General features: G+C 37.6%; 1 protein-coding gene across 5 annotated transcripts in view; it reads left to right on the forward strand.

The window, feature by feature from the left end:
- The window catches only part of Atac2 (Ada2a-containing complex component 2), a 224,564-nt gene that overhangs the window by 105,257 nt on the left and 95,317 nt on the right, over positions 1–23,990 (forward strand). For 3 of the 5 annotated variants that reach the window (XM_089096663.1, XM_089096659.1, XM_089096660.1), the window contains exon 2: positions 4,739–4,907. In XM_089096663.1, the coding sequence (XP_088952789.1) occupies positions 4,899–4,907 (9 nt within the window). In that variant the 5' untranslated portion in view covers positions 4,739–4,898. The remainder of the gene's footprint in view (positions 1–4,738; positions 4,908–23,990) is intronic. The other 2 variants (XM_089096661.1, XM_089096662.1) reach the window with 1 other exon arrangement.

Genomic DNA, 23,990 nt, shown 5'->3' on the forward strand with positions numbered 1-23,990 from the left:
AAATAATTAATTTTAGTTACTATAGATTTTTAACCCAATTTTTAAAATGAGCTATTGAACAACCCTCTACGATGTTCCAGTGCCAAGCTATCTCTGGATACAAAAAAAGAAAAAAAAAAAAAGAAAAAAATATCCCGTTTGTGGAGAATAACGTGGTTCAAGTCAATTTTCTTGATTTTCAAGACAATATATTTCCCTTGCTGTTCAAGCCAAGGGACAGAAAGTTTCCTATACAGGGGTTTCAGACAAGGCGGTTCTAATGGTGTACTTTTTGTTTTGATCTGACTCCTTTGTTAGGAACTATGGGCTTTTATATTTCTTAACATTGGACGTGATCGTCTCTTACTAGGTTGCTAGCTACCGCTGCAACCCGGATCTGATTTACTTGAACTTTGATCATCCTTCTTCAGGAGAGAGTCCGTCCCATGGTCATGTTTAGCGTTGTATATAGTAATGCTTGACGAGATACATTTTCTAAAAGATAATTATAAGCAGGAAGAAGCCTATGAAATTTTAAGAGACGAACCTCAGAGAACCAGGCAGCTAAGTAAGTCAAATATGGCACCATACCCCAGAAAAGTAACTTCGAAAGATGCTTGTATTATATTAACTTTTAGTAACAAAATGATGTGGTTTAGTTCTTTACTAGGTTTCAGCTATCTCTACAGCCATCATACCGATGAAACTTACATAATCCCCATTTATAATGAACTATACCAATCCTTTACAAATCATTAAAAAGAAATGCCAGGTATTTTTATGGTTTTGATTCAAAAGGTAGAATTGTTGCTAAAATACTAAACATTTTTACATTTTATATAATAATTGTAAAGATTTTGAACTGAGGTTGATTTTTGTGTAGCATTATTTCAGTTCAATTATTATAGGCAGCGCGCTAGCGCTGCCTAAGTAAAGAACAATGTGGGCACAGTGTGTTTTTTTTTTCTCCATACCCGGGCACTTCGTATCGAAGGGGTTGTCGTAGAAACTTCGAAAACGGCTCATTCGATTGGAAATTGGAGTGGCTAGTGCCCTTTTTAATAGTCGAAAGTGATTGGAGGGTAACTAGCCCCCCCCCATGCCCATCATTCCCCCAAACACGTCCAATCAAAATTTTTGAGATAGCCATTTTGTTCAGCGTAGTTGATTTCCTGATAGAAAATAACATTTTGAGGAGGACACTCCCCCACACCCCTCAGGGCAAGGGTTTTAAGTTATGCACTGAGGGCATATAAGATCAATGTTGACACAATGTACAGTTTAATATCATTTTTCTTTAAAGCAGGGCACTTCATATAGAAGGGGTTGTCGTAGAGACTTCAAAAGGGGTTCATTCGATTGGAAATCGAGAGTTCTAGTACCCTTTTTAGTAGTGAAATGTAATTGGAGGGCAAGTCGCCCTCCCCCCCCTCACGCTAAACCTTCCCTCAAACACATTCTATAAGAATGGCGTAATGTCTATGTAGATTAGAGTAGTTGCTTGTGGCATCTAAAGTGGGTTTTTGCCCAAGACACTTTCCCAAAACACTCATAGAAAGCGTGGAAGTTTATGCCCTGGGGGTATATAAGGCTCTTAAAGAAGGCGTTGCCATAGAAACTTCGAAACAGCTTCATTCGATTGGAAATTCAAAGGGCTAGTGGCCTTTTTAATAGTCGAAAGTGATTGGAGGACAACTAGCCCCCCCCCCCACGCCCATCACTCCCCCAAACACATCCAATCAAAATTGTGAGATAGCCAATTTGTAAAGCGTAGTTGATTTCCAGTTAGAAAATATGTTTTTGAGGAATGAGGAGGACACTCCTCCACAACCCTCAGGGCAAGGGTTTTAAGTTATGACCTGGGGGCTTATAAGGTTTTTTTTGAAGGCGTTGTCGTAGAAACTTAGAAAAAGCCTCATTCGATTGGAAATTCAAAGGGCTAGTGCGCTTTTTAATAGTCGAAAGTGATCAGAGGGCAACTAGCCCCCCCTCCCCACGCCCATTATTCCCCCAAACACATCTAATCGAAATTTTGAGATAGGCATTTTGTCAGCGTAGCTGATTTCCAGATAGAAAATATTTTTTGAGGAGGACACTCCCCCACAACCCTCGGGGCAAGGGTTTTAAGTTATGCCCTGGGGGCATATGAGGTTTTTTTAGAAGGCGTTGTCGTAGAAACTTCAAAACAGGCTCATTTGATTGGAAATTCAAAGGGCTAGTGCCCTTTTTAGTAGTCGCAAGTGATTGGAGGGCAACTAGACCCCCTCCACGCTCTTCATTAAACCAAACAAATCTAATCAAAATTGTGAGATAGCCATTTTGTTCAGCCTAATAGAGCTCCTGATAGAAAATATTTTTATTAGGAGGACACTCCCCCACAATCCTCAGAACAAGCGTTTTAAGTTAAACCCTGGGGGGATATAAGGCTCTTTTAGAAGGCGTTGTCTTAGAAACTTTAAAAGAGGCTCATTTGATTGGAAAGTCAACGGGCTAGTGCCTTTTTTAATAGTCGACAGTGATTGGAGGGCAAATAGCCCCCCCCCCCCACGCCCATCATTCAACCAAATACCTCCAATCAAAATTTTGAGACAACAATTTTGTTCAGCGTAGTTGATTTCCTGATAGAAAATATGTTTTGAGGAGGACACTCCCCCACAACCCTCAGGGCAAAGGTTTAAAGTTATGCCCTGGGGGCATATAAGGTTTAGTATAGAAGGCGTTGTCGTAGAAACTTCAAAACAGGCTCATTCGATTCGGAATTCAAATGGCTAGTGCCCTCTTTAATAGTTGAAAGTGATTGGCAACTAGCCCCCCACGCCCATCATTCCCCCAAACACATCCAATCAGAATTTTGAGATTGCCATTTTGTTCAGCGTAGGCTAGTTGATTTCCAGATAGAAAATATGTTTTTTAGGAGGACACTCCCCCACAACCCTCAAGGCAAGGGTTTTATGTTATGCCCTGGGGGCATATAAGGTTTTTATAAGAAGGCGTGTTCGAAGAAACTTCAAAACAGGCTCATTTGATTGGAAATTCAAAGGGTTAGTTCCCTTCTTAATAGTCGAAAGTGATTGGAGGGAACTAGCCCCTCCCCCACGCCCATCATTCCCCAAACATATCCAATCAAAATTTTGAGATAGCCATTTTGTTCAGCATAGTTTATTTCCAGATAGAAAATATGTTTTTGAGGAGGACACTCCCTAGCAACTCTCAAGGTAAGGGTTTTAAGTTATGTCCTGGGGTATATAAAGTTTTTATAGAAGGCGTTGTCATAGAAACTTCAAAGAGGCTCATTTGATTGGACACCTCCCCCCACGTCCATCATTCACCCAAACACATCCAATCAACATTTTGAGATAACCATTTTGTTTAGCGTAGACTAGTTGATTTTCAGATAGAAAATATGTTTTTGAGAAGGATGCCCTGGCCCTGGGGGCGTATAAGGTTTTTATAGAAGGTGTTGTCGTAGAAACTTCAAAAAAGGCTAATTCGATTAGAAATTCAAAGGGCTAGTGCCCTTTTTAATAGTCGAAAGTGATTGGAGGGCAAATAGCCCCCCCACGCCCATCCTTGAACAAAATTTACACTTTACTGAAAAAATACAAATGAATATGCATTGTCAGTTTAATATACATATACTGTTATTTAGTAATCAAAATGTTAAAATTATTTGATTTATTAAAGTTATAAAAGTAAAAACATTTATATTTTTTTCAGTAAAGTGCATATTTTGTTCTGGCCGTGGGAAGGCATAGGGGTTTTGCGCCCAACTTATGTTAATTTCTGCTCGTTTTGAGTTTGACTCGGGTTATTTATTGTAATTTCTGTTCGTTTTGGGTTTCATTTATTTATCGATGCTGATTTGTGGTAGTTTTGACGTTGGTAGATTATTTGATTTTATTTTTGCTCATTTTTGTTTAATGGAGTTCTTTACTTTTCTTTGAAAAACTTATTTTGGTAAAAACTTATTTTGGAAAAAGTTTTTTTAATTAATTCTGTAATAGAGTAACTAATATTTTATAGTAACATTTATATACATCTGACATTAGTCTAAATTTTTCCTTTCTTTTTTCTATTTCTTTTTTCCTTTTTTTCTTCGTTTAACACATATTGCCTGACGTCGTTATATGCTGACGGTGCTGACGTTAGTAAAATTGTAGTATAGGTTTTACTTTTTATTTACAACCTACGGTTATGACGTCATTCATAATCTTGTTTATGGAAATGAATTTTTTTCGTAAAAAATTGATTTTTTTTTAAATAGTGGTTTTTGTCAATTACGAAAGACACTAAATGTTCCAATTTACTTTAAAATGAGCCCTTAAACAACTATCTGTGATGTTCCAGTGCCCAGCTAGCTGCATAGGAAAACAAAACGAAAAAAAGATGCTTTTGATGCAGAATATCATGGTTGCAGCCACTTTCCTTGTTTTTCAAGCCAATGGATTTCCATTCTTGTTTAAGCCAAGGAACTTTTAAGCTTCCTAGATAGTGTTTTCAGCAAAGGCTGTTCCAATGGTGTACTTGTTGTTTCAATCAGACACCAGTTTTAGGGGTTTCAGGTTATTTTTTTGTTAATATGAGACGTGTTTGTCTCATGTACATAATGGGCTTTTTAGTGAAGTTTAGTGTTCTAAGGGGTGCTATAGCAATTGCCTGACTGCTAAAGCAGAAAACTATTGAATATGCCTACAGTTACAATTTTATGGCTATTTGTATTCCCTGCTTAAAACCTTAATTGAATACATATTTTTTTCAGAACAATCTCAGTCGTTCTTATTCGGTCCTATTTCAGGAAAAAGTTGGAAGAAAGCAACAATCTTTAGACTGCAAGATATTAGTTTATTGACAAATATAGGCAGACTGGAAGGTGGAGAGCACAAGACAGATAGTCATTGGAAATTAACTGACTATTGTAAATGTATCAGGTAAAGTCAGTGTTTAATAAGACTTTTATAATGTTTATGTACCAACTTTAATGTTACATAACAATTAAATTTGTTAGAAGAAATCTTGGATAATTCACCCTGGTTCCCTTAAAAAAAATATACATAAAGAAACTAAATTTGCATTCAAAAAATTTATTTTGCTGGGTAGGATTTGTTTGACAGTTTTGTAAAAGATGATAAGATTTTTTTTTTTGTATTTTTATTTTTACTAATTTGGTTTTGTCTTTTTGTTATTCTTCAAGACAAAAACATTGAAATATGAACTAGACAGTGAATGTAGGCAGTATGAACTATGTATCCCCTTGGACAAGGACTAAATAATCAAATTTGACATTTGCATGCCCTTAGGTTTTATAATGGTTTAAGAGGCAGGTGGGTTGTTTAATTTTGGGGTGTTTTCATTGGCTTGAAGCTTTCAGGGATTGTTCTCTGAAATGGGTCAATAATTGCTTGTCCTTACTGAGTTTGATGCTTAAAGCCGTAAGTCCTTGGCCAAGAGGAGCCTAATTTGCAAAGAAATTGTGTTTATGCATAGTGCCCCTGTCAATGAAAAATGGGGCTAAAAACTTGTTTCCTCTTTTCTTAAAACTTATATCCTTAAGTATCTTGGCTGAGGGACCCTCAGGCAAAAATGAAATTGGAAAAACAATTACTAGATCCCCTCAGAATGGGACCCAAGAAAGGGCAGAAAACCTATTTTCCTTGGCACTTTGTATTGAGGAGGTGGTTGTTGAAATTATGCAGGGGGATCATTTGATTTTAAATTCAAAGGTCTTATGCATTTTAAAGGGCCAAAAGTTATCAGAAAGCAACCAGCCTCTCTCCCTTGCCTTTTTATGCCATTTGCCCCCCTGTAACTCTCATGATATTGAATCAAAATTTTGAGATAGTCATTTTGTTCAGGAACGTCAAAGTCTAATAACTATTGCTCTGAGGCTGGGATCACTTTGACAACCCCAGGGATAATAGCTGTAGACTGTGTAAATTACTCGTTGTTGGTGGATAAATTCTAGAAGAAAAGGTGGCCATGTTTGAGCTTACATCTTTTATGAGTGAGTAGCTCTTAGGAATTGTTTGCTTGGTCAAAAAATCCCAGAATTTTCCTAGTGCATATCGTGGAAACTGCTTGCGTTCCTGACTAAATCTAAATGGGCTATGTGTATCCAAGTTTTCAAATTATCTGCAATAGCTGGGGGGGGGGGGTGTCAAGTTGAAACTTCATGGAGAATTGAGGGGATCGAATAGGTCGCAAATTTTGACATAGTAGAGGAGGAAGAGGTAAATCAAAAGGCACTATATCCAGGTTATTGAAATAGCCTATCTGCAATATCGGAGGATTAGCATGGGAAATGAAGTTGAAACTTTCAGGTACTATTTGGGAAAGGAAGGGGAGAGGTGGACCAAGGGTAATCCAAATTTTGTATTTGGTGGAGTGGGCAAACAATATTTACCTCCGATCCACCAAAATGGTTTTGCACAATAAGCTGCTCTATATGATCTATAATCTATGAAGAGTTAAGCAGTGAGGTAAATCAGAAGACGTTATTTGCTGCTAGGTTATAAAAATTGCTTATCTGAAATGTCTCTGGAATGACTTGGAGTGTCAAGTTGAAACTTTCTGGGAGTGTTGAGCATGGGAGGGGGTTGAGGCAATTTCATGTTGAATCTTGACTTTAGAGGAAAGAGGAGAGTTAAATCAAAAGACTCTGTATACATCCAGGTTTTCAAAATACTGTATCTCTAATATCCTTGGGGATATAGTTGAAACTTCAAGACGGAGGATGTACTTGGGGACTTCCAGTTTTTGTTGAGGGAGGGGGGCTAAATAGGTTTGGTGTCTTGTGAGGTTAACGATTTTGCGTTGTGTCTTGTGAGGTTGTGAGGTTACGAATTTATTCACGATTAAGTAGCCAGGTACGAAATACTTGTGCACTATGTATGTTGCCAGGTTTCAAAATAGTGATTTACTTTTTGCAAGGCTAAAAGATAGTAACTGTAATTTTAGCAGTTATCAAAAATTTGTAATATCTTGGGAATGGCCTGAGAGATCAAGTTGAAACTTATTTTTTTTTGCGAGGGGGGGGGCGTATGGACCGTGAATTTTAATTTTCGGGAAGGGGCACTGAAGGGCTAAACGTGTTTTGCCTCTAGTCTGCCAAGAAGTTTTGACACTTTGTGCCCCCATGGGAATGAGATTTTGTTCATAGTGAAGTTGCAGGTAAATCATAATACATTATATATGCCCAGGATTACAAAATATGGAATCCCCGATATATCTAGAACGCCTTGGGAGATAGAGTCTGAACTTTCAAGGGTGTTCGGAGGTAAAGTTAACCTAAAATTTTGAAATTGGAAAGGGAGCTAATGTAAATCTAAAGACACTCTGTGTATCCAGGCTGTTAAAGTAGTCTCTGCAATACCTTGGGAATGACTTGCCAGGTGCAGTTATAATTTTTGGATAGTGTGAGGCAGTGGGGGGGGGGCTAGAAATGCAAATAGTTTCAAGTATTGTTGAAAATAGGGTGGCAAGCAAATGTCGATGCTTAACTTGGGAGGTATTAAGGTGCAGAGGAGGGGATCTAAAAATTCGGTCTTCAGTCTTTTTAATATTTTTGTTACTATGGGCCCATATTAAACTAGAATATATTCCTGGCAAAGTAGTTATGTAAACGGAAAGAAATCATATATACCCAGCGAATCAAAATAGTGTATCTACAAAGTATCCCAGGGACAGCTTAGGGGATTGAGTGGAAAATTTTAAAGGGCAATGGGGACCATTTGGAAAATGAATTTTCGTTTGGCGGAGGGGCTGAGGTAAATCAGAAGAAACTGGATCCAGGCCATCAAAATAGTTTTGTCTGAAACATAATAAGAACAACTTGTGGATCCTGAGCTAAAACTCCCAGATTGTTGGGGTGGTAGGGGCAAGGGGACTTATTTTGCATATTTTGTGTTGAAAGGGAAGGTATGTGGTGGCAAAATTTGTATGTATCGTACACCTAAAATATCTAGTGGAACTTCTAGCTTATTAATGGTGAAGCAGTGAGGTAAATTAAAAGACATTATAATATCGTATGATATGAAATAGTGTATATGTAATATGTCAAAAATAACCGTGTAATTAGACTTAAACCTTTTAGGGAATGTTTGGAATGGGCAAGGGGAATTCAAATATTATGCTTAGGGAAAGAGATAAGAGGGCTAAAACATGTTTGTTTCCTAAATATTGGTTCGTTCAAAACAGGATTGACAATTGTTATTCGAAAGTTTGACAACTTGCGATGAATTTCTTTTGCCCTGAAATGGGCCTGTAACTTTTCTGATCAGCACGGACAGATGAGACTCTTATTCAGCACTGTTACTTGATTTTGAATGGTTTTGGTAATTCTAGACCACAAAAGTAAAGGACTACAAAAGTAAATATGCCCAAAAAAGGGCTTTAATTTTGTTTCTTCAATCATTTGAAACTAATTATGGCTGTATTGATTTGTCATATACAAAAGGGGTCCAAAATTGTTTTTGTCTCTGATAGGCTTATATGTATGTATGTATGTATTTATTTATGACCCATCATACAAAAAGAAAAAAGAAAGATGGAGTACATTCAAAACAAAGAAAAGAGAAGAAAATCAAAGAATCAAAAGCAAAAACCAACATTAAACATCAAAAAATGACATTTTGCCATTCATTGCCAGTTTCCTTACTGCACATATGAGCATTACGCTCACATAGCTTGACACATGGATCCGATGGGCTATATTTTCTTATAAGGTATGAGTTACGGGTCCACGGGGGGACTCGCAGTAGAAACTTAGCATATCTAAAAAACGAATGCTTCGTTCTAAGACGATTAAATTCCCTAAATATTTGGTAAAACAGCACTAAATATAGAACATATGGCAGGGCTACACTATTAAAAATCCTTTCGAGAAGGGTTCTATTCAAATGGAATTGGGAACTTACAATCGCACTATATGAGCGACGGAATTTACTCTCCATATTTTCCAAAATTAGCTGCTTAGTTTTCTTAAGATTCTTACCAATTGGGAGACCAAGATATGTCAACTTATCACAAGGCTTTACTCAAATCTATAGATGCATCATCAACTCTTGTCACACCTAACTCACTGAAAATCAAAACTTCACATTTTGCTGCGTTTAGGGAAAGCCCAATTTCACGGTAATTTTCTGAAATTTCTCGGAAACATTTTTCTAACCCGCTAGTGGTCCTACTAACATTAAGAACATCATCTGCGTAACAAAGTATCGATAAAAGTAGAATGGCCATAATATCTCCCGTACGAACACCATATATGGGCATAGAATACTGATCCCACACCATATATGGGCATAGAGTCATTAGTTAGAACACGTGGTTAATGGGGTCAATGACCTAAATTGATTGCATAATCAAAGTGTGTCAACAACAACAACATCGACCTTCGCATTCGCTGAGAACGTGCACTTACAACAACAACATCGACCTTGGAACACCTGTGCTGTCGACCTCAATTCACCTATCGTGAATCAATAATTCCCCTTAGAAACAACAAATTAATTCCCCTTTCTTGACAGATCAATCAACCACTGACATCATCTGTCAGACTTTAAAAATTTTCGCATAGAAACGATTCTCCAGGAATAGATCCAAGTCATTAATGTCATTGCCTCGGAAACAACTCTTTTGGTCGAACTCCAAAGGATATTAATAGCCAAAGGCCATGGAAACAATTAGGCAAGAAACATCTTAGTGATGAATTGTTTTAGCGCGCGAAAAGGTTTCCTATTAATTTGAAATGCGTTAGCACAGAGATGCCAATAACAAAGGAACACGCTGAATTTGCGTTTAGGGATTATTTGGGCGAAACCGTTTTAGACAGGTTATGGAACTATTTCGGCGGAACAGATAGAGACATTTAAAAGAAGATTTTGAAGAGATTTTAGAAGAGAATTTAATGGTGAAACTCTGTGGTCGTTATAATACACAAGTTTCATTTGAACAGTGTTGTGAGGTCCTCTAACCCAACCCCAAAGGGTTCCAATCCTCCTACCCCAACCCCGAAGGAAGCCCCCGGTCCTCAAAGGCCCTCCAAGCTCCCAAAGGCCCTCCACCGGTCCCCAAATGTCCCCCAGGCCTCCAACTGCCCCCCCCGGACACTCAAAGGCCCCCCAAGCTCCCAAAGGGCCACCGGCACCCCAAAGGCCCACCCAGACCCCCAAATGCCATCCCCGGGCCCCCCCAAAGGCCCATCGAGCTCCCAAAGGACCAACGGGGTCCCAAAGGCCCTCCACCGGTCCCCAAATGTCCCCCAGGCACCCAAAGGCCCTCCCGGCGCCCCCAAGGCCCACCCAGACCCCCAAATGTCCCCCAGGCCCCCCAAAGCCCATCCCCCGGTCCCCAAAAGTGCCCCCGAGCTCCCAAAGGACCACCGACCCTCAAGGGACCCACAGACCCTCAAAGGCTCTCCCCGAGCACCCGTCTTTCTTTGATGTGTATTGTCTGAAACCCATGATTGGGGATGTGTAGTTTGCTAATTCAGGCTTTTCTGAGATATGGTTTCCTAGTATTTCCTAGGTGAATGCTGTCTGAAACCAATAGTTTGTGATGAGTAGTTTGCTATTTCAGGCTTTTATGAGCTAGGTTTCTTAGCGTTTCGTTTGTGTGTGTTGAGTGAAACTGATGTTTTGGGATATGTAGTTTGCTATTTTTGACTTTTGTGAGTTGGATTTCTTAGTCTTTCATAGGTGTGTGGTGTCTGAAACCTGTGATTTGGGATGTGTAGTTTTCTATTTTCGACTTTTCTGAGCTGGATTTCTTAGCCTTTCATAGGTATGCGTTGTCAGAAAATTATGATTTGGGATGTATAGTTTGCTATTTCAGGCTTTTCTGAGCTAAGGTTTTCTAGTATCTCGTAGGTGAATGCTTACTGAAACCAATAGTCTGGGATGAATAGTTTGCTATTTTTGACTTTTCTGAGCTAGGTTTCTTAGTCTTTTGTTGGTGTGTGTTGACTGAAACCGATGATTTGGGATATGTAGTTTACTATTTTTGACTTTTCTGAGCTGGATTTCTTAGTCTTTCATAGGTGTGTGTTGTATGAAACCTATGATTTGGGATGGGTGGATTGCTACTTTTGACTTTTCTGAGCTGGATTTCTTAGCCTTTCATAGGTGTTTGTTGTCTGAAACCTATAGTTTGGGATGACTAGTTTGATATTTTTGTCTTTTCTGAGCTAGGTTTCTTAGACGTTCATATGTGTGTGTTGTCTGAAACCTATGATTTGGGATATGTAATTTGCTATTTACGACTTTTCATAACCAGATTTCTTATTCTTTCGTAGGTTTGTGTTGTCTGAAACCTATGATTTGGGGTTTTTGGGTTGCTATTTTTTTTACCTTTTTGAGCTGGATTTCATAGCCTTTCGTAGGTGTGTGTTGACTGAAACCTATGATTTGGGGTGGTTAATTTGCTTTTTTTGACTTTTATGATCTAGATTTCTTAGCCTATCATATATGTGTCCTTTCAGAAAATTATGAATTGGTAGGTGTAGTTTTCTTTTTGGACTTTTCAGAGCTATGATTCTTATTCAATCATATGTGTTTGTTGTCTGAAACTTCGGGATTGGGGTGAGTAGTTGTCTATTTCATTATTTTATGATATAATTTATATAATTATTTATTAGTTGAATTCTGTCTGAAACGAAAGATTTGGGATAGTTAAAGTACTATTTCGGGCTTTTCTGAGTTGGATTTCTTAGTCTTTCATAGGTGTGTAGTGTCTGAAACCTATGATTTGGGATGTGTAGTTTGCTATTTTCGACTTTTCTGAGCTTGATTTCTTAGCCTTTCATAGGTATGCGTTGTCAGAACATTATGATTTGGGATGTGTAGTTTGCTATTTCAGGCTTTTCTGAGCTAAGGTTTTCGAGTATTTCGTAGGTGAATGTTGTCTGAAACCAATAGTTTGGGATGAGTAGTTTGCTATTTTTGTCTTTTCTGAGCTAGGTTTCTTAGTCTTTCGTTGGTGTGTGTTGTCTGTAACCTATGATTTGGGATATGTAGTTTGCTATTTTTGACTTTTCTGAGCTGGATTTATTAGCCTTTCATAGGTGTGTGTTGACTGAAACCTATGATTTGGGATGGGTGGTTTGCTACTTTTGACTTTTATGAGCTGGATTTATTAGCCTTTCATAGGTGTTTGTTGTCTGAAACATATAGTTTCGGATGACTAGTTTGCTATTTTTGACTTTTCTGAGCTAGGTTTCTTATCCGTTCATAGGTGTGTGCTGTCTGAAACCTATGATTTGGGATATGTAATTTTCTATTTCTTACTGTTCATAACATGATTTCATAGTCTTTCGTAGGTGTGTGATGTCTGAAAACTATGATTTGGGGTGTGTGGGTTGCTATTTTTTTACTTTTCTGAGCAGGATTTCTTAGCCATTCGTAGGTGTGTTTTGACTGAAACCTATGATTTGGAATGGTTAATTTGCTATTTTCGACTTTTCTGAGCTAGATTTCTTAGCCTATCATATGTGTGTGCTTTCAGAAAATTATGATTTGGGAGGTATAGTTTGCTTTTTGGACTTTTCAGAGCTATGATTCTTAGTCACTCATAGGTGTTTGTTGTCTAAAACTTCGAGTTTGGGATGAGTAGTCGGCTATTTCAGACTTTTCTGAGCTAAGGTTTCTTAGTATTTCGTAGGTGAATGCTGTCTGAAACTTATGATTTGGGATATAGTATTTCGTAGGTGAATGCTGCCTGAAACTTATGATATGGGATATGTAAATTACTATTTCGGGCTTTTCTGAGTTGGATTTCCTATTCTTTCATAGTTGTTTGATGTCTGAAACCTATGATTTGGGATGTATAGTTTGCTATTTTCGACTTTTCTGAGCTAGTTTTCTTAGCCATTCTTAGGTATGTATTGTCGGAAAATTATGATTTGGGATGTTTTGTTTTCTATTTCAGGCTTTTCTGAGCTAAGGTTTCCTAGTATTTCGTAGGTGAATGTTGTCTGAAACCAGTAGTTTGGGATGAGTAGTTTGCTATTTTTGACTTTTCTGAGCTAGGTTTCTTAGTCTTTCGTTGCTGTGCGTTGACTGAAACTTATGATTTGGGATATGTAGTTTGCTATTTTTGACTTTTCTGAGCTGGATTTATTAGCCTTTCATAGGTGTGTGTTGACTGAAAACTATGATTGGGATGAGTGGTTTGCTATTTTTGTCTTTTCTGAGCTAGATTTCTTATCCTTTCATAGGTGTGTGTTGTCTGAAATTTATGATTTTGGATGTGTAGTTTGCTATTTGAACTTTTCATAGCTTTGATTATTATTCCGTCATAGGCGTTTGTTGTCTGGAACTTCTACTTTGGGATGAGTAGTTTCAATATTTCAGGCTTTTCTGAGCTAAGGTTTCTTAGTCTTTCATAGGTGAATGTTGTCTGAAACCTATGATTTTGGATATGTAAATTACTATTTCGGGCTTTTCTGAGTGGGATTTCTTAGTCTTTCCTAGGTGTGTGTTGTCTGAAACCTATGATTTGGGATGGGTGGATTGCTACTTTTGACTTTTCTGAGTTGAATTTCTGAGCCTATCATAGGTGTTTATTGTCTGAAACCTATAGTTTGGGATGACTTGTTTGCTATTTTTGACTTGTCTGAGCGAGGTTTCTTCACCTTTCATAGTTGACTGTTGTCTTTAAACTTTGATTGGGATATGTACCGTACTCGTTATGTAGGTTCTAAGCGATATGTCCTCGCCTTTCATTGGGTTGTGTTGTCTGAAACCTATGATTTGTGATGGATGGATTGCTACTTTTGACTTTTCTGAGCTGGATTTCTTAGCCTTTCATAGGTGTTTGTTGTCTGAAACCTATAGTTTGGGATGACTAGTTTGCAATTTTTGACTTTTCTGAGCTAGATTTCTTAGCCTTTCATAGGTGTGTCCTTTCAGAAAACTATGATTTGGGATATGTAAATTACTATTTTGGGCTTTTCTGAGTAGGAGTTCTGAGTCTTTTATAAGTGTGTGTTGTCTGAAGCATATGATTTGGGATGTGTTGGTTACTATTTTTTTACCTTTCAGGGATGGATTTCTTAGCCGTTCATAGGTGAGTGCTGTCTAAATCTTATGATTTGGGATGGTTAATTTGCTATTTCCAGCTTTTATTAGCTAGGTTTCATAGCCTTTCATAGGTGTATGTTGTCAGAAAATTACGATTTGGGATGTGTAGTTTGCTATTTGAACTTTTCAGAGCTAGGATTCTTAGTCCATCATAGGTGTTTGTTGTCTGAAACCAATAGTTTGGGATGACTAGTTTGCTTTTTTCAGACTTTTCTGAGCTAGATTTCTTAGCCACTCATAGGAGTGTGTTGTCTGAAACTTAGGATTTGGGATATGTAAATTACGTTTTCGGGCTTTTCTGAGTTGGACACTTCTAAATTTTTCCACACACGAAAACTTACACACACACACGTCAAGACTTACACACACAAAAGCTTAGACACCCTAAAACTTACACACACACACACACAAAAACTTACACCGACACTCAAAAACTAACACACACACTCAAAAACTTAAATTCACACAAAAACTTAAATTTACACAAAAACTTACACACACACTCAAAATTACACACACTCACAAAAACTAAAACACACACACAAAAACTAACACACACACACGAAAACTAACGCACACAAACACACACACACACACACACAAACATACAAAAAACTAACACATGCACACTAAAACTTACATTCACATAAAAACTTACATGCACACAAAAACTTACACACACGCACAAAAACTTACACCCACACACAAAAACTTACACACACACAAGAAAAATTACACACACACACTAAAACTAACACACACACACACAAAAAAACTTACACACGCACACATTAAAACTTACACACACACACACTAAAACTTATACACACACGCCAAAACCTACACACAAAAACTTACACACACACACACACACACAAAAACAAACACATTCACACTAAAAATAACAACCACAAAAAAACAAACACACACACAAAAACAAACACACACACACACACACACAAACACACACTCTCCAACAAAAACACACACAACAACACACAAACACACACAAAACTTACACACACACAAACTTACACACACACACACACACTCACACACAAACTTTCACATGCACACTAAAACTTACATGCACACAAAAACTTACATGCAAACAAAAACACACACACACACACACACACACAAAACTCAAAAAAAAACACACACACACGACAAATAAAAAAAACCTGCAAACAAAAAAAAACACAAAAACTTACACACACACACACACACACACACAAAAAAAAACTTACACATTAACACAAAAAAAAACAAACACACACACCCACAAAAACAAACACACACAAACACACACACACACACAACACTAAAAAACACACACACGAAACCTTACACACACACGCAAAAAAAAACACACACAAAAAAAAAAAAAAACACACAAAAAAAAAAAAAAACACCCCCAAAAAAAAAAAAAAACAAAACACACACAAACACAAAAACACACACACACACTTACAAACACACACACAAAAACTTACACCCACACACAAAAGCTTAGACACACAAAAACTAACACACACACACAAAAACTAACACCCACACGCAAAAACTAACAAGCACACAAAAACTTACAAGAACACAAAAACTTACACACACACACAAAAACTAACACACACGCACACACACAAACACACACACAAACACACACACACACAAACACACACACACACACACACACACATACACATGAACACGAAAACTTAAATGCACACAAAAACTTACACACACACACACACACACAAACTCACACACACACACACGACAAATCTAACACACACAAAAGAAAAGACACACAAAAACTTACACACACACACACAAAAACTTAGTCACACACGACAAAAATAAAAATCACACGCAAAAAATAAATTTCACTCAAAAAATTACACACGCGCACAAACACTAACACACACACGTACACACAAAAAAACTAACGCACACACACGAAAACTAACACACACACCCTCCAAAACTTACACACACACAAAAACTTACACACACTTACCAGATCACAGTTACATTGTCTTAATTTTTCAAATTTCATTTTGAATTTCTGTCGTGAAATACAAGAGTTGGAATATTTCAGTAGTGACTTGTTGTGCTTTACCTTCTCACAGTTACATTCTCTTGATTTTTCGAAGTTCATTTTGAATTTCTGTCATGAAATGCAAGAGTTGGAAAATTGGGGTCTTAGTCCACCAGCCCGAATGGTGGAAATCACTATCTCAGTATTGGGGTCCCAGTCCACCAGCCTGAACGGTGGAAATTCACTAGCTCAGAATTAGGGTCTTAGTCCACCAAACCGAATGGTGGAAATACACTAGCTCAATATTGGGGTCTTAGTCCACCAGTCTGAATGTTGGAAATTCACTGTTTAAGTTAGGTTAGGTTAACTTATCATGAGAGCTCATGATAATTTAACCTAACCTTTACCAGCGAGTATGTATAGGTTAGACTCGATTAAGTTTGTTTTGGTCAATTTAGGTAAGGCTAGCCAACGCATGCTTCACTTAGATTGGCTTAGGTTGGGTGAGAGAACGACAAAAAGTGCGGTTTAGGATTAGGTTAGGTTAGGTTAGATTCAGTTAGGTTAGGGACAGTTCGGATAGGTTAGTTGACGCTACGTAAGCCCGCGTCCGAAGGATAACATAGCCTAACCTAACTTAAACTAACCTAATTTAATCTAACCTAACCTAATCATACACCTAACTTTTTGCCTGTCTCTCACCTATCCTAAGCTAACCTAAGAGAAGCGTACATGGGCTAACCTAACCTAACTTAACCTAATCTAACTTAATCTAGCCTAACCTAACCATACTCGCCGGAAAAGGTTAGGTTAACTTATCAAGAGCGCTCATTATAAGTTAACATAACCTAAATTAAACAGTGAATTTACACCATTCAGACTGGTGGGCTGAGAACCCCAAAATGAGCAAGTGGATTTCCACCATTCAGGCTGGTGGACTAAGACCCCAATTCTGAGCCAGTGAATTTCCACCGTTCGGGCTGGTGGACTGGGACTCCAATACTGAGCTAGTGGATTTCCACCATTCGGGCTGGTGGACTAAGACCCAATTTTCCAACTCTTGCATTTCATGACAGAAATTCAAATGAACTTCGAAAATCAAGAGAATGTAACTGTGAGAAGGTAAAGCACAACAAGTCACTACTGAAATATTCCAACTCTTGAATTTCACGACAAAAATTCAAATTGAAATTTGAAAAAGTAAGACAATGTAACTGTGATATGGTAAGTGTGTGTAAGTTTTTGTGTGTGTGTAAGTTTTGGAATGTGTATTTGTAAGCTTAAGTGTGTCTGCGTAAGTTTTCGTGTGTGTGTGTTTAAGTTTTTGTGTGTGTGTGTAAGTTTTTGTGAGTGTGCGTAAGTTTTTGTGTGTGTAATTTTTTGTGTGCATGTATGTTTTGTGTGCATGTAAGTTTTTGCGTGTGGTGTAAGTTTGTGTGAGTGTGTGTGTGTTAATGTTTGTGTGTCTTAGATTTTGTGTGTGTAATCTTTGTCGTGTGTGTGTGTTATTTGTATTGAGTGTGTGTGTGTGTGTGTAAGTTTTTGTGTGAATGTCTGTTTTCGTGTGCATGTTTCAGTGTGTGTATGTGTGTGTGTGTTTGTTTGTGTTTGTGTTTTTTTTTGTGTGTGTTTGTGTTAGTTTGTGTGTGTGTGTGTAAGTTTGTGTGTGTGTGTGTCAGTTTTTGTGTGTTTGTATAAGTTTTTGTGTGCATGTAAGTTTTTGTGTGCATGTAAGTTTTTGCGTGTGGGTGTCAATTTTTGTGTGTGTGTGCGTAAGTTTGTGTGTGTCATAGATTTTTTGGGTATGTGTAAGTTTTTGTGTGTTTGTTTGTAAGTTTGTGTGTGTTTGTGTGTGTGTGTGTAAGTTTTTGTGCGTCTGTGTATGTTTGTATTTTTGTGTGTGTTTTTGTGTTTGTTTTTTTTTTTATTTTTGTTTTTGGTTATTTTGATGCGTGTGTGTGTGAGTTTTCGTTTTTTTGCTTGTATTTTTTGTGTGTGTGTGTGTGTGTGTGTTTGTATTTTTATTGTCTTTTTTTTTTGAGTTTTTTGTTGTGTTCTATTTTTAGTGTTTTTTTTGTGTGTGTGTGTGTGTGTGTGTGTGTGTTTGTAAGTTTGTGTGTTTGCAAGTTTTGTCATGGGTGTGTTTGTTGTCGTGTGTGTGTGTGTGTGTGAGTTTGTGTGTGTGTGTGTGTGTGTGTATTTTTTTTTTTTCATGTAATTTTCTGTTGTCATTTTTTTTATAGTTTTCTTGTTTTATAGTTTGTGTGTGTGTGTGTTAGTTTGTGTGTATTTGTTAGTGTGTTTTTCTTTTTTTTAGTTGTTTTTTATGTTATCTAGTGTGTGTTTTTTTTTGTTTGTGTGTGTGTGTGTGAGTTTTGTTTGTGTGTGTGTTTGTGTGTGTGTATGTTTTTGTTTGTATGTATGTTTGTGTGTGGTTTTATGTTTTGGTGTGGATGTGTAATTTTTTGTGTGTGTGTGTGTGTTAGTTTTTGTGTGTGTTAGTTTGTGAGTGGGTGTATAAGTTTTATTGAGTGTGTGGTTTATTTTTAATGTGTGTGTGTGTAAGTTTTTGTGTGTGTGTGTGTTTTTTTTTTAGTGTGTGTGTGTAAGTTTTATTGTGTATGTTTAAGTTTTTGTGTTTGAGTGTAAGATTTTGTGCGTGTGTGTAAGTTTTTGTGTGCATGTAATTTTTTATGTGCATGTTAGTTTTCGTGTGCATGTGTAAGTTTTTTGTATTTATGTGTGTGTGTGTGTGTGTGCGTAAGTTTTAGTGTATGTGTGTTAGTTTTTGTGTGTGTGTGTGTATTTTTTTGTGAGTTTTTATAATTTTTAGTGTGTGTTTAAGTTTTTGTGTACATGTAAGGTTTTGTGTGCATGTTAGTTTTTGTGTGTGTTTTTTTTTTTGAGTGCGGGTTTTTTTTTTTGTGTGTGTGTGTTTGTAAGTTTTCGTGTGTCTTAGTTTTTGTGTGTGTGTGTTTTTACGTGTGTGTGTGTAAGTTTTCGTGTGTGGAAAAATTTAGAAGTGTCAAACTCAGAAAATCTCGAAAACGTAATTTACATAACCCAAATCCTAAGTATCAGACAACACACTCCTATGAGCGGCTAAGAAATCTAGCTCAGAAAAGTCTGAAATAGCAAACTAGTCATCCTAAACTATTGGTTTCAGACAACAAACACCTATGATGGACTAAGAATCCTAGCTCTGAAAAGTTCAAATAGCAAACTACAATTCCCAAATCGTAATTTTCTGACAACCTACACCTATGAAAGGCTAAGAAATCTAGCTAATAAAAGTCGGAAATAGCAAATTTAACCACCCCAAATCATAATTTTCAGTCAACAATCACCTCTGAATGGCTTTAAAATCTATTTCGGAAAGGTAAAAAAATAGCACACCATAAAACACAAATAACATGTTTTAGGCAACAAATAACTCTTAAAGACTAAGAAATCATACTAAGAAAAGCCCGAAATAGTAATTTACATATCCCAAATCATAATTTTCTGAAAGCACACACCTATGAAAGGCTAAGAAATCTAGCTCAGAAAAGTCAAAAATAGCAAACTAGTCATCCCAAACTATAGGTTTCAGACAACAAACACCTATGAAAATCTAAGAAATCCAGCTCAGAAAAGTCAAAAGTAGCAATCCATCCATCACAAATCAGAGGTTTCAGACAACACACACCAACGAAAGACTAAGAAATATAGCTTAGAAAAGCCCGAAATAGTAATTTACATATCGCAAATCATAGGTTTCAGACAACACTCACCTATGAACGGCTAAGAAACCTAGCTCAGAAAAGTCAAAAATAGCAAACTAGTCATCCCAAACTATAGGTTTCAGACAACAAACACCTATGAAAGGCTAAGAAATTCAACTCAGAAAAGTCAAAAGTAGCAATCCATCCATCCCAAATCATAGGTTTCAGACAGCACACACCTATGAAAGACTACGAAATCGCACTCAGAAAAGCCAGAAATAGTAATTTACAAATCCCAAATCAGAGGTTTCAGACAACATTCACCTATGAAAGACTAAGAAACCTTAGCTCATAAAGGCCTGAAATATTAAAACTACTCATCCCTAACTAGAAGTTTCAGACAACAAACGTTTATGACGGACTCAGAATCACAGCTCTGAAAAGTTCAAATAGCAAACTATGCATCCCAAATCATAAGTTTCAGACACCACACACCTATGAACGGCTAAGAAATCTAGCTCAGATATCACAATAATAGCAAACCACTCATCCCAATCATAGGTTTCAGTCAACACACACCTATGAAAGGTTAATAAATCCAGCTCAGAAAAGTCAAAAATAGCAAAACTACATATCCCAAATCATAGGTTTCAGTCAACGCACACCGACGAAAGACTAAGAAACCTAGCTCACAAAAGTCAAAAATAGCAAACTACTCATCCCAAACTATTGGTTTCAGACAACATTCACCTACGAAATACTAGAAAACCTTAGCTCAGAAAAGCCTGAAATAGCAAACTACACATCCCAAATCATATTTTTCAGACAACACACACCTATGAAAGACTAAGAAACCTAGCTCAGAAAAGTCAAAAATAGCAAACTACACATCCCAAATCATAGGTTTCAGACATCACACACCTATGAAAGACTAAGAAATCCAACTCAGAAAAGCCCGAAATAGTAATTTACATATCCCATATCTTAAGTTTCAGACAGCATTCACCTACGAAATACTATATCCCAAATCATAAGTTTCAGACAGCATTCACCTACGAAATACTAAGAAACCTTAGCTCAGAAAAGTCTGAAATAGCCAACTACTCATCCCAAACTCGAAGTTTCAGACAACAAACACCTATGAATGACTAAGAATCCTAGCTCTGAAAAGTCCAAAAAGCAAACTATACCTCCCAAATCATAATTTTCTGAAAGGACACACCTATGAAAGGCTAAGAAATCTAGCTCAGAAAAGTCCAAAATAGCAAATTAACCATCCCAAATCATAGGTTTCAGTCAAAACACACCTACGAATGGCTATGAAATCCTGCTCATAAAAGTCAAAAAATAGCAACCCACACACCCCCAAATCATAGGTTTCAGACATCACACACATACGAAAGACTAAGAAATCCGGTTATGAAAAGTCAGAAATAGCAAATTACATATCCCAAATCATAGGTTTCAGACAGCACTCACATATGAACGGCTAAGAAACCTAGCTCAGAAAAGTCAAAAATATAAAACTAGTCATCCCAAACTATAGGTTTCAGACAACAAACACCTATGAAAGTATAAGAAATCCAGCTCAGAAAAGTCAAAAGTAGCAATCCACCCATCCCAAATCATAGGTTTCAGACATTACATACATATGAAAAGACTAAGAAATCCAGCTCAGAAAAGTAAAAAATAGCAATCTACACATCCCAAATCATAGGTTTCAGACAACAAACACCTACGAAAGACTAAGAAACCTAGCTCAGAAAAGTCAAAAATAGCAAACTATTCATCCCAAACGATTGGTTTCAGACAACTTTCACCTATGAAATACTAGAAAAAATAAGCTCAGAAGAGACTGAAATAGCAAACTATACATCCGCAATCATAATTTTCTGACAACGCATACCTAAGAAAGACTAAGAAATCCAGCTCAGAAAAGTCGAAAATAGCAAACTACACATCCCAAATCATAGGTTTCAGACACAACACACCTATGAAAGACTAATAAATCCAACTCAGAAAAGCCAGAATTATTATTTTAAATATCCAAAATCATAATTTTCATACATAATTCAACTAATAAATACTAAGAAAACATAGAAAATAAAATAATTAAAAAGAAAAATACACATCCCAAAATATAAGTTTCAGACAACAAACACATATGAGTGACAAAGAATCCTAGCTCTGAAAAGTCCAAAAAGCAAACTACACCTCCCAAATCATAATTTTCTGAAAGGACACACACATGATAGGGTAAGAAATCTAGCTCAGAAAAGTCAAAAATAGCAAATTAACCATCCCAAATCATAGGTTTCAGTCAACAAACACCTACGAATGGCTAAGAAATCCAGCTCAGAAAATTCAAACAAATAGCAACCCACACATCCCAAATCATAGGTTTCAGACACCACACACCTACGAAAGACTAAGAAATCCGGCTATGAAAAGTCGGAAATAGCAAATTACATATCCCAAATCATAGGTTTCAGACAACACTCACCTATGAACGGCTAAGAAACCTAGTTCAGAAAAGTCAAAAATAGCAAACTAGTCATCCCAAACTATAGGTTTCAGACAACAAACACCTATGAATGGCTAAGAAATCCAGCTCAGAAAAGTCAAAAGTAGCAATCCACCCACCCCAAATCATAGGTTTCATACAACACACACCTATGAAAGACTAAGAAATCCAGCTCAAAAAAGTCAAAAATAGCAAACTACATATCCCAAATCCTCGGTTTCAGTCAACACACACCAACGAAAGACTAAGAAACCTAGCTCAGAAAAGTCAAAAATAGCAAACTATTCATCCCAAACTATTGGTTTCAGACAACATTCACCTACGAAATACTAGAAAAACTTATCTCAGAACATCATTAAATAGCAAAATATTCTTCCCAAATCATAATTTTCTGACAACTTATACCTATTAAAGGCTAAGAAATCCAGCTCATAAAAGTAAAAAATAGTAATCTACATATCCCAAATAATAGGTTTCAGACACTACTCACCTATGAAAGACTATTAAATCCATCTCAGAAAAGTCAGAAATAACAAACTACATACCCCAAATCATAAGTTTCACTCAACACACATCAACGAAAGGCTAAGAAATCTAGCTCATAAAAGCCTGAAATAGAAAACTATTCACCCCAAACTATTGGTTTCAGACAACATTCACCTATGAAATACTAGGAAACCTTAGCTCAGAACAGCCTGAAGGAGCAAACGACACATCCCAAATCCGAGGTTTCAGACAACACACATCAACGAAAGACGAGTGTTCGGGGAGAGCTTTTGAGGGTCGGTGGGCCCCTTGAGGGTCGGTGGTCCTTTGGGAGCTCGGGGGGGCCTTTGGGGACCGGGGGATGGGCTTTGGGGGGTCTGGGGGGCATTTGGGGGTCTGGGTGGGCCTTTGGGGCGCCGGGAGGGCCTTTGGGGGCCGGGGGGACATTTGGGGCCCGGTGGAGGGCCTTTGGGACCCCGTGGGTCCTTGGGGCGCGCGAGGGGCCGTGGGGGGGCCGGGGGAGGGCATTGGGGGGTCTGGGTGGGCCTTTGGGGCGCCGGTGGCCCTTTGGGAGCTTGGGGGCCTTTGAGTGTCCGGGGGGGCAGTTGGGGGCCTGGGGGACATTTGGGGACCGGTGGAGGGCCTTTGGGAGCTTGGGGGCCTTTGAGGACCGGGGGCTTCCTTCGGGGTTGGGGTAGGAGGATTGGAACCCTTTGGGGTTGGGTTAGAGGACCTCACAACACTGTTCAAATGAAACTTGTGTATTATAACGACCACAGAGTTTCACCATTAAATTCTCTTCTAAAATCTCTTCAAAATCTTCTTTTAAATGTCTCTATCTGTTTCGCCGAAATAGTTCCATAACCTGTCTAAAACGGTTTCGCCCAAATATTCCCTAAACGTAAATTCAGCGTGTTCCTTTGTTATTCGTATCTCTGCGCTAACGCATTTCAAATTAATAGGAAACATTTTCGCGCGCTAAAACAATTCATCACTAAGATGGTTCTTGCCTAATTGTTTCCATGGCCTTTGGGTATTAATATCCTTTGGAGTTCGACCAAAAGAGTTGTTTCCGAGGCAATGACATTAATGACTTGGATCTATTCCTGGAGAATCGTTTCTAGGCGAAAATTTTTAAAGTCTGACAGATGATGTCATTGGTTGATTGATCTGTCAAGAAA

This window comes from Artemia sp. Qi Xiang Cuo, chromosome 11 (genome assembly GCF_049724085.1).
Source record: "Artemia sp. Qi Xiang Cuo chromosome 11, ASM4972408v1, whole genome shotgun sequence".
Taxonomy (NCBI): Eukaryota; Metazoa; Arthropoda; class Branchiopoda; order Anostraca; family Artemiidae; genus Artemia; species Artemia sp. Qi Xiang Cuo.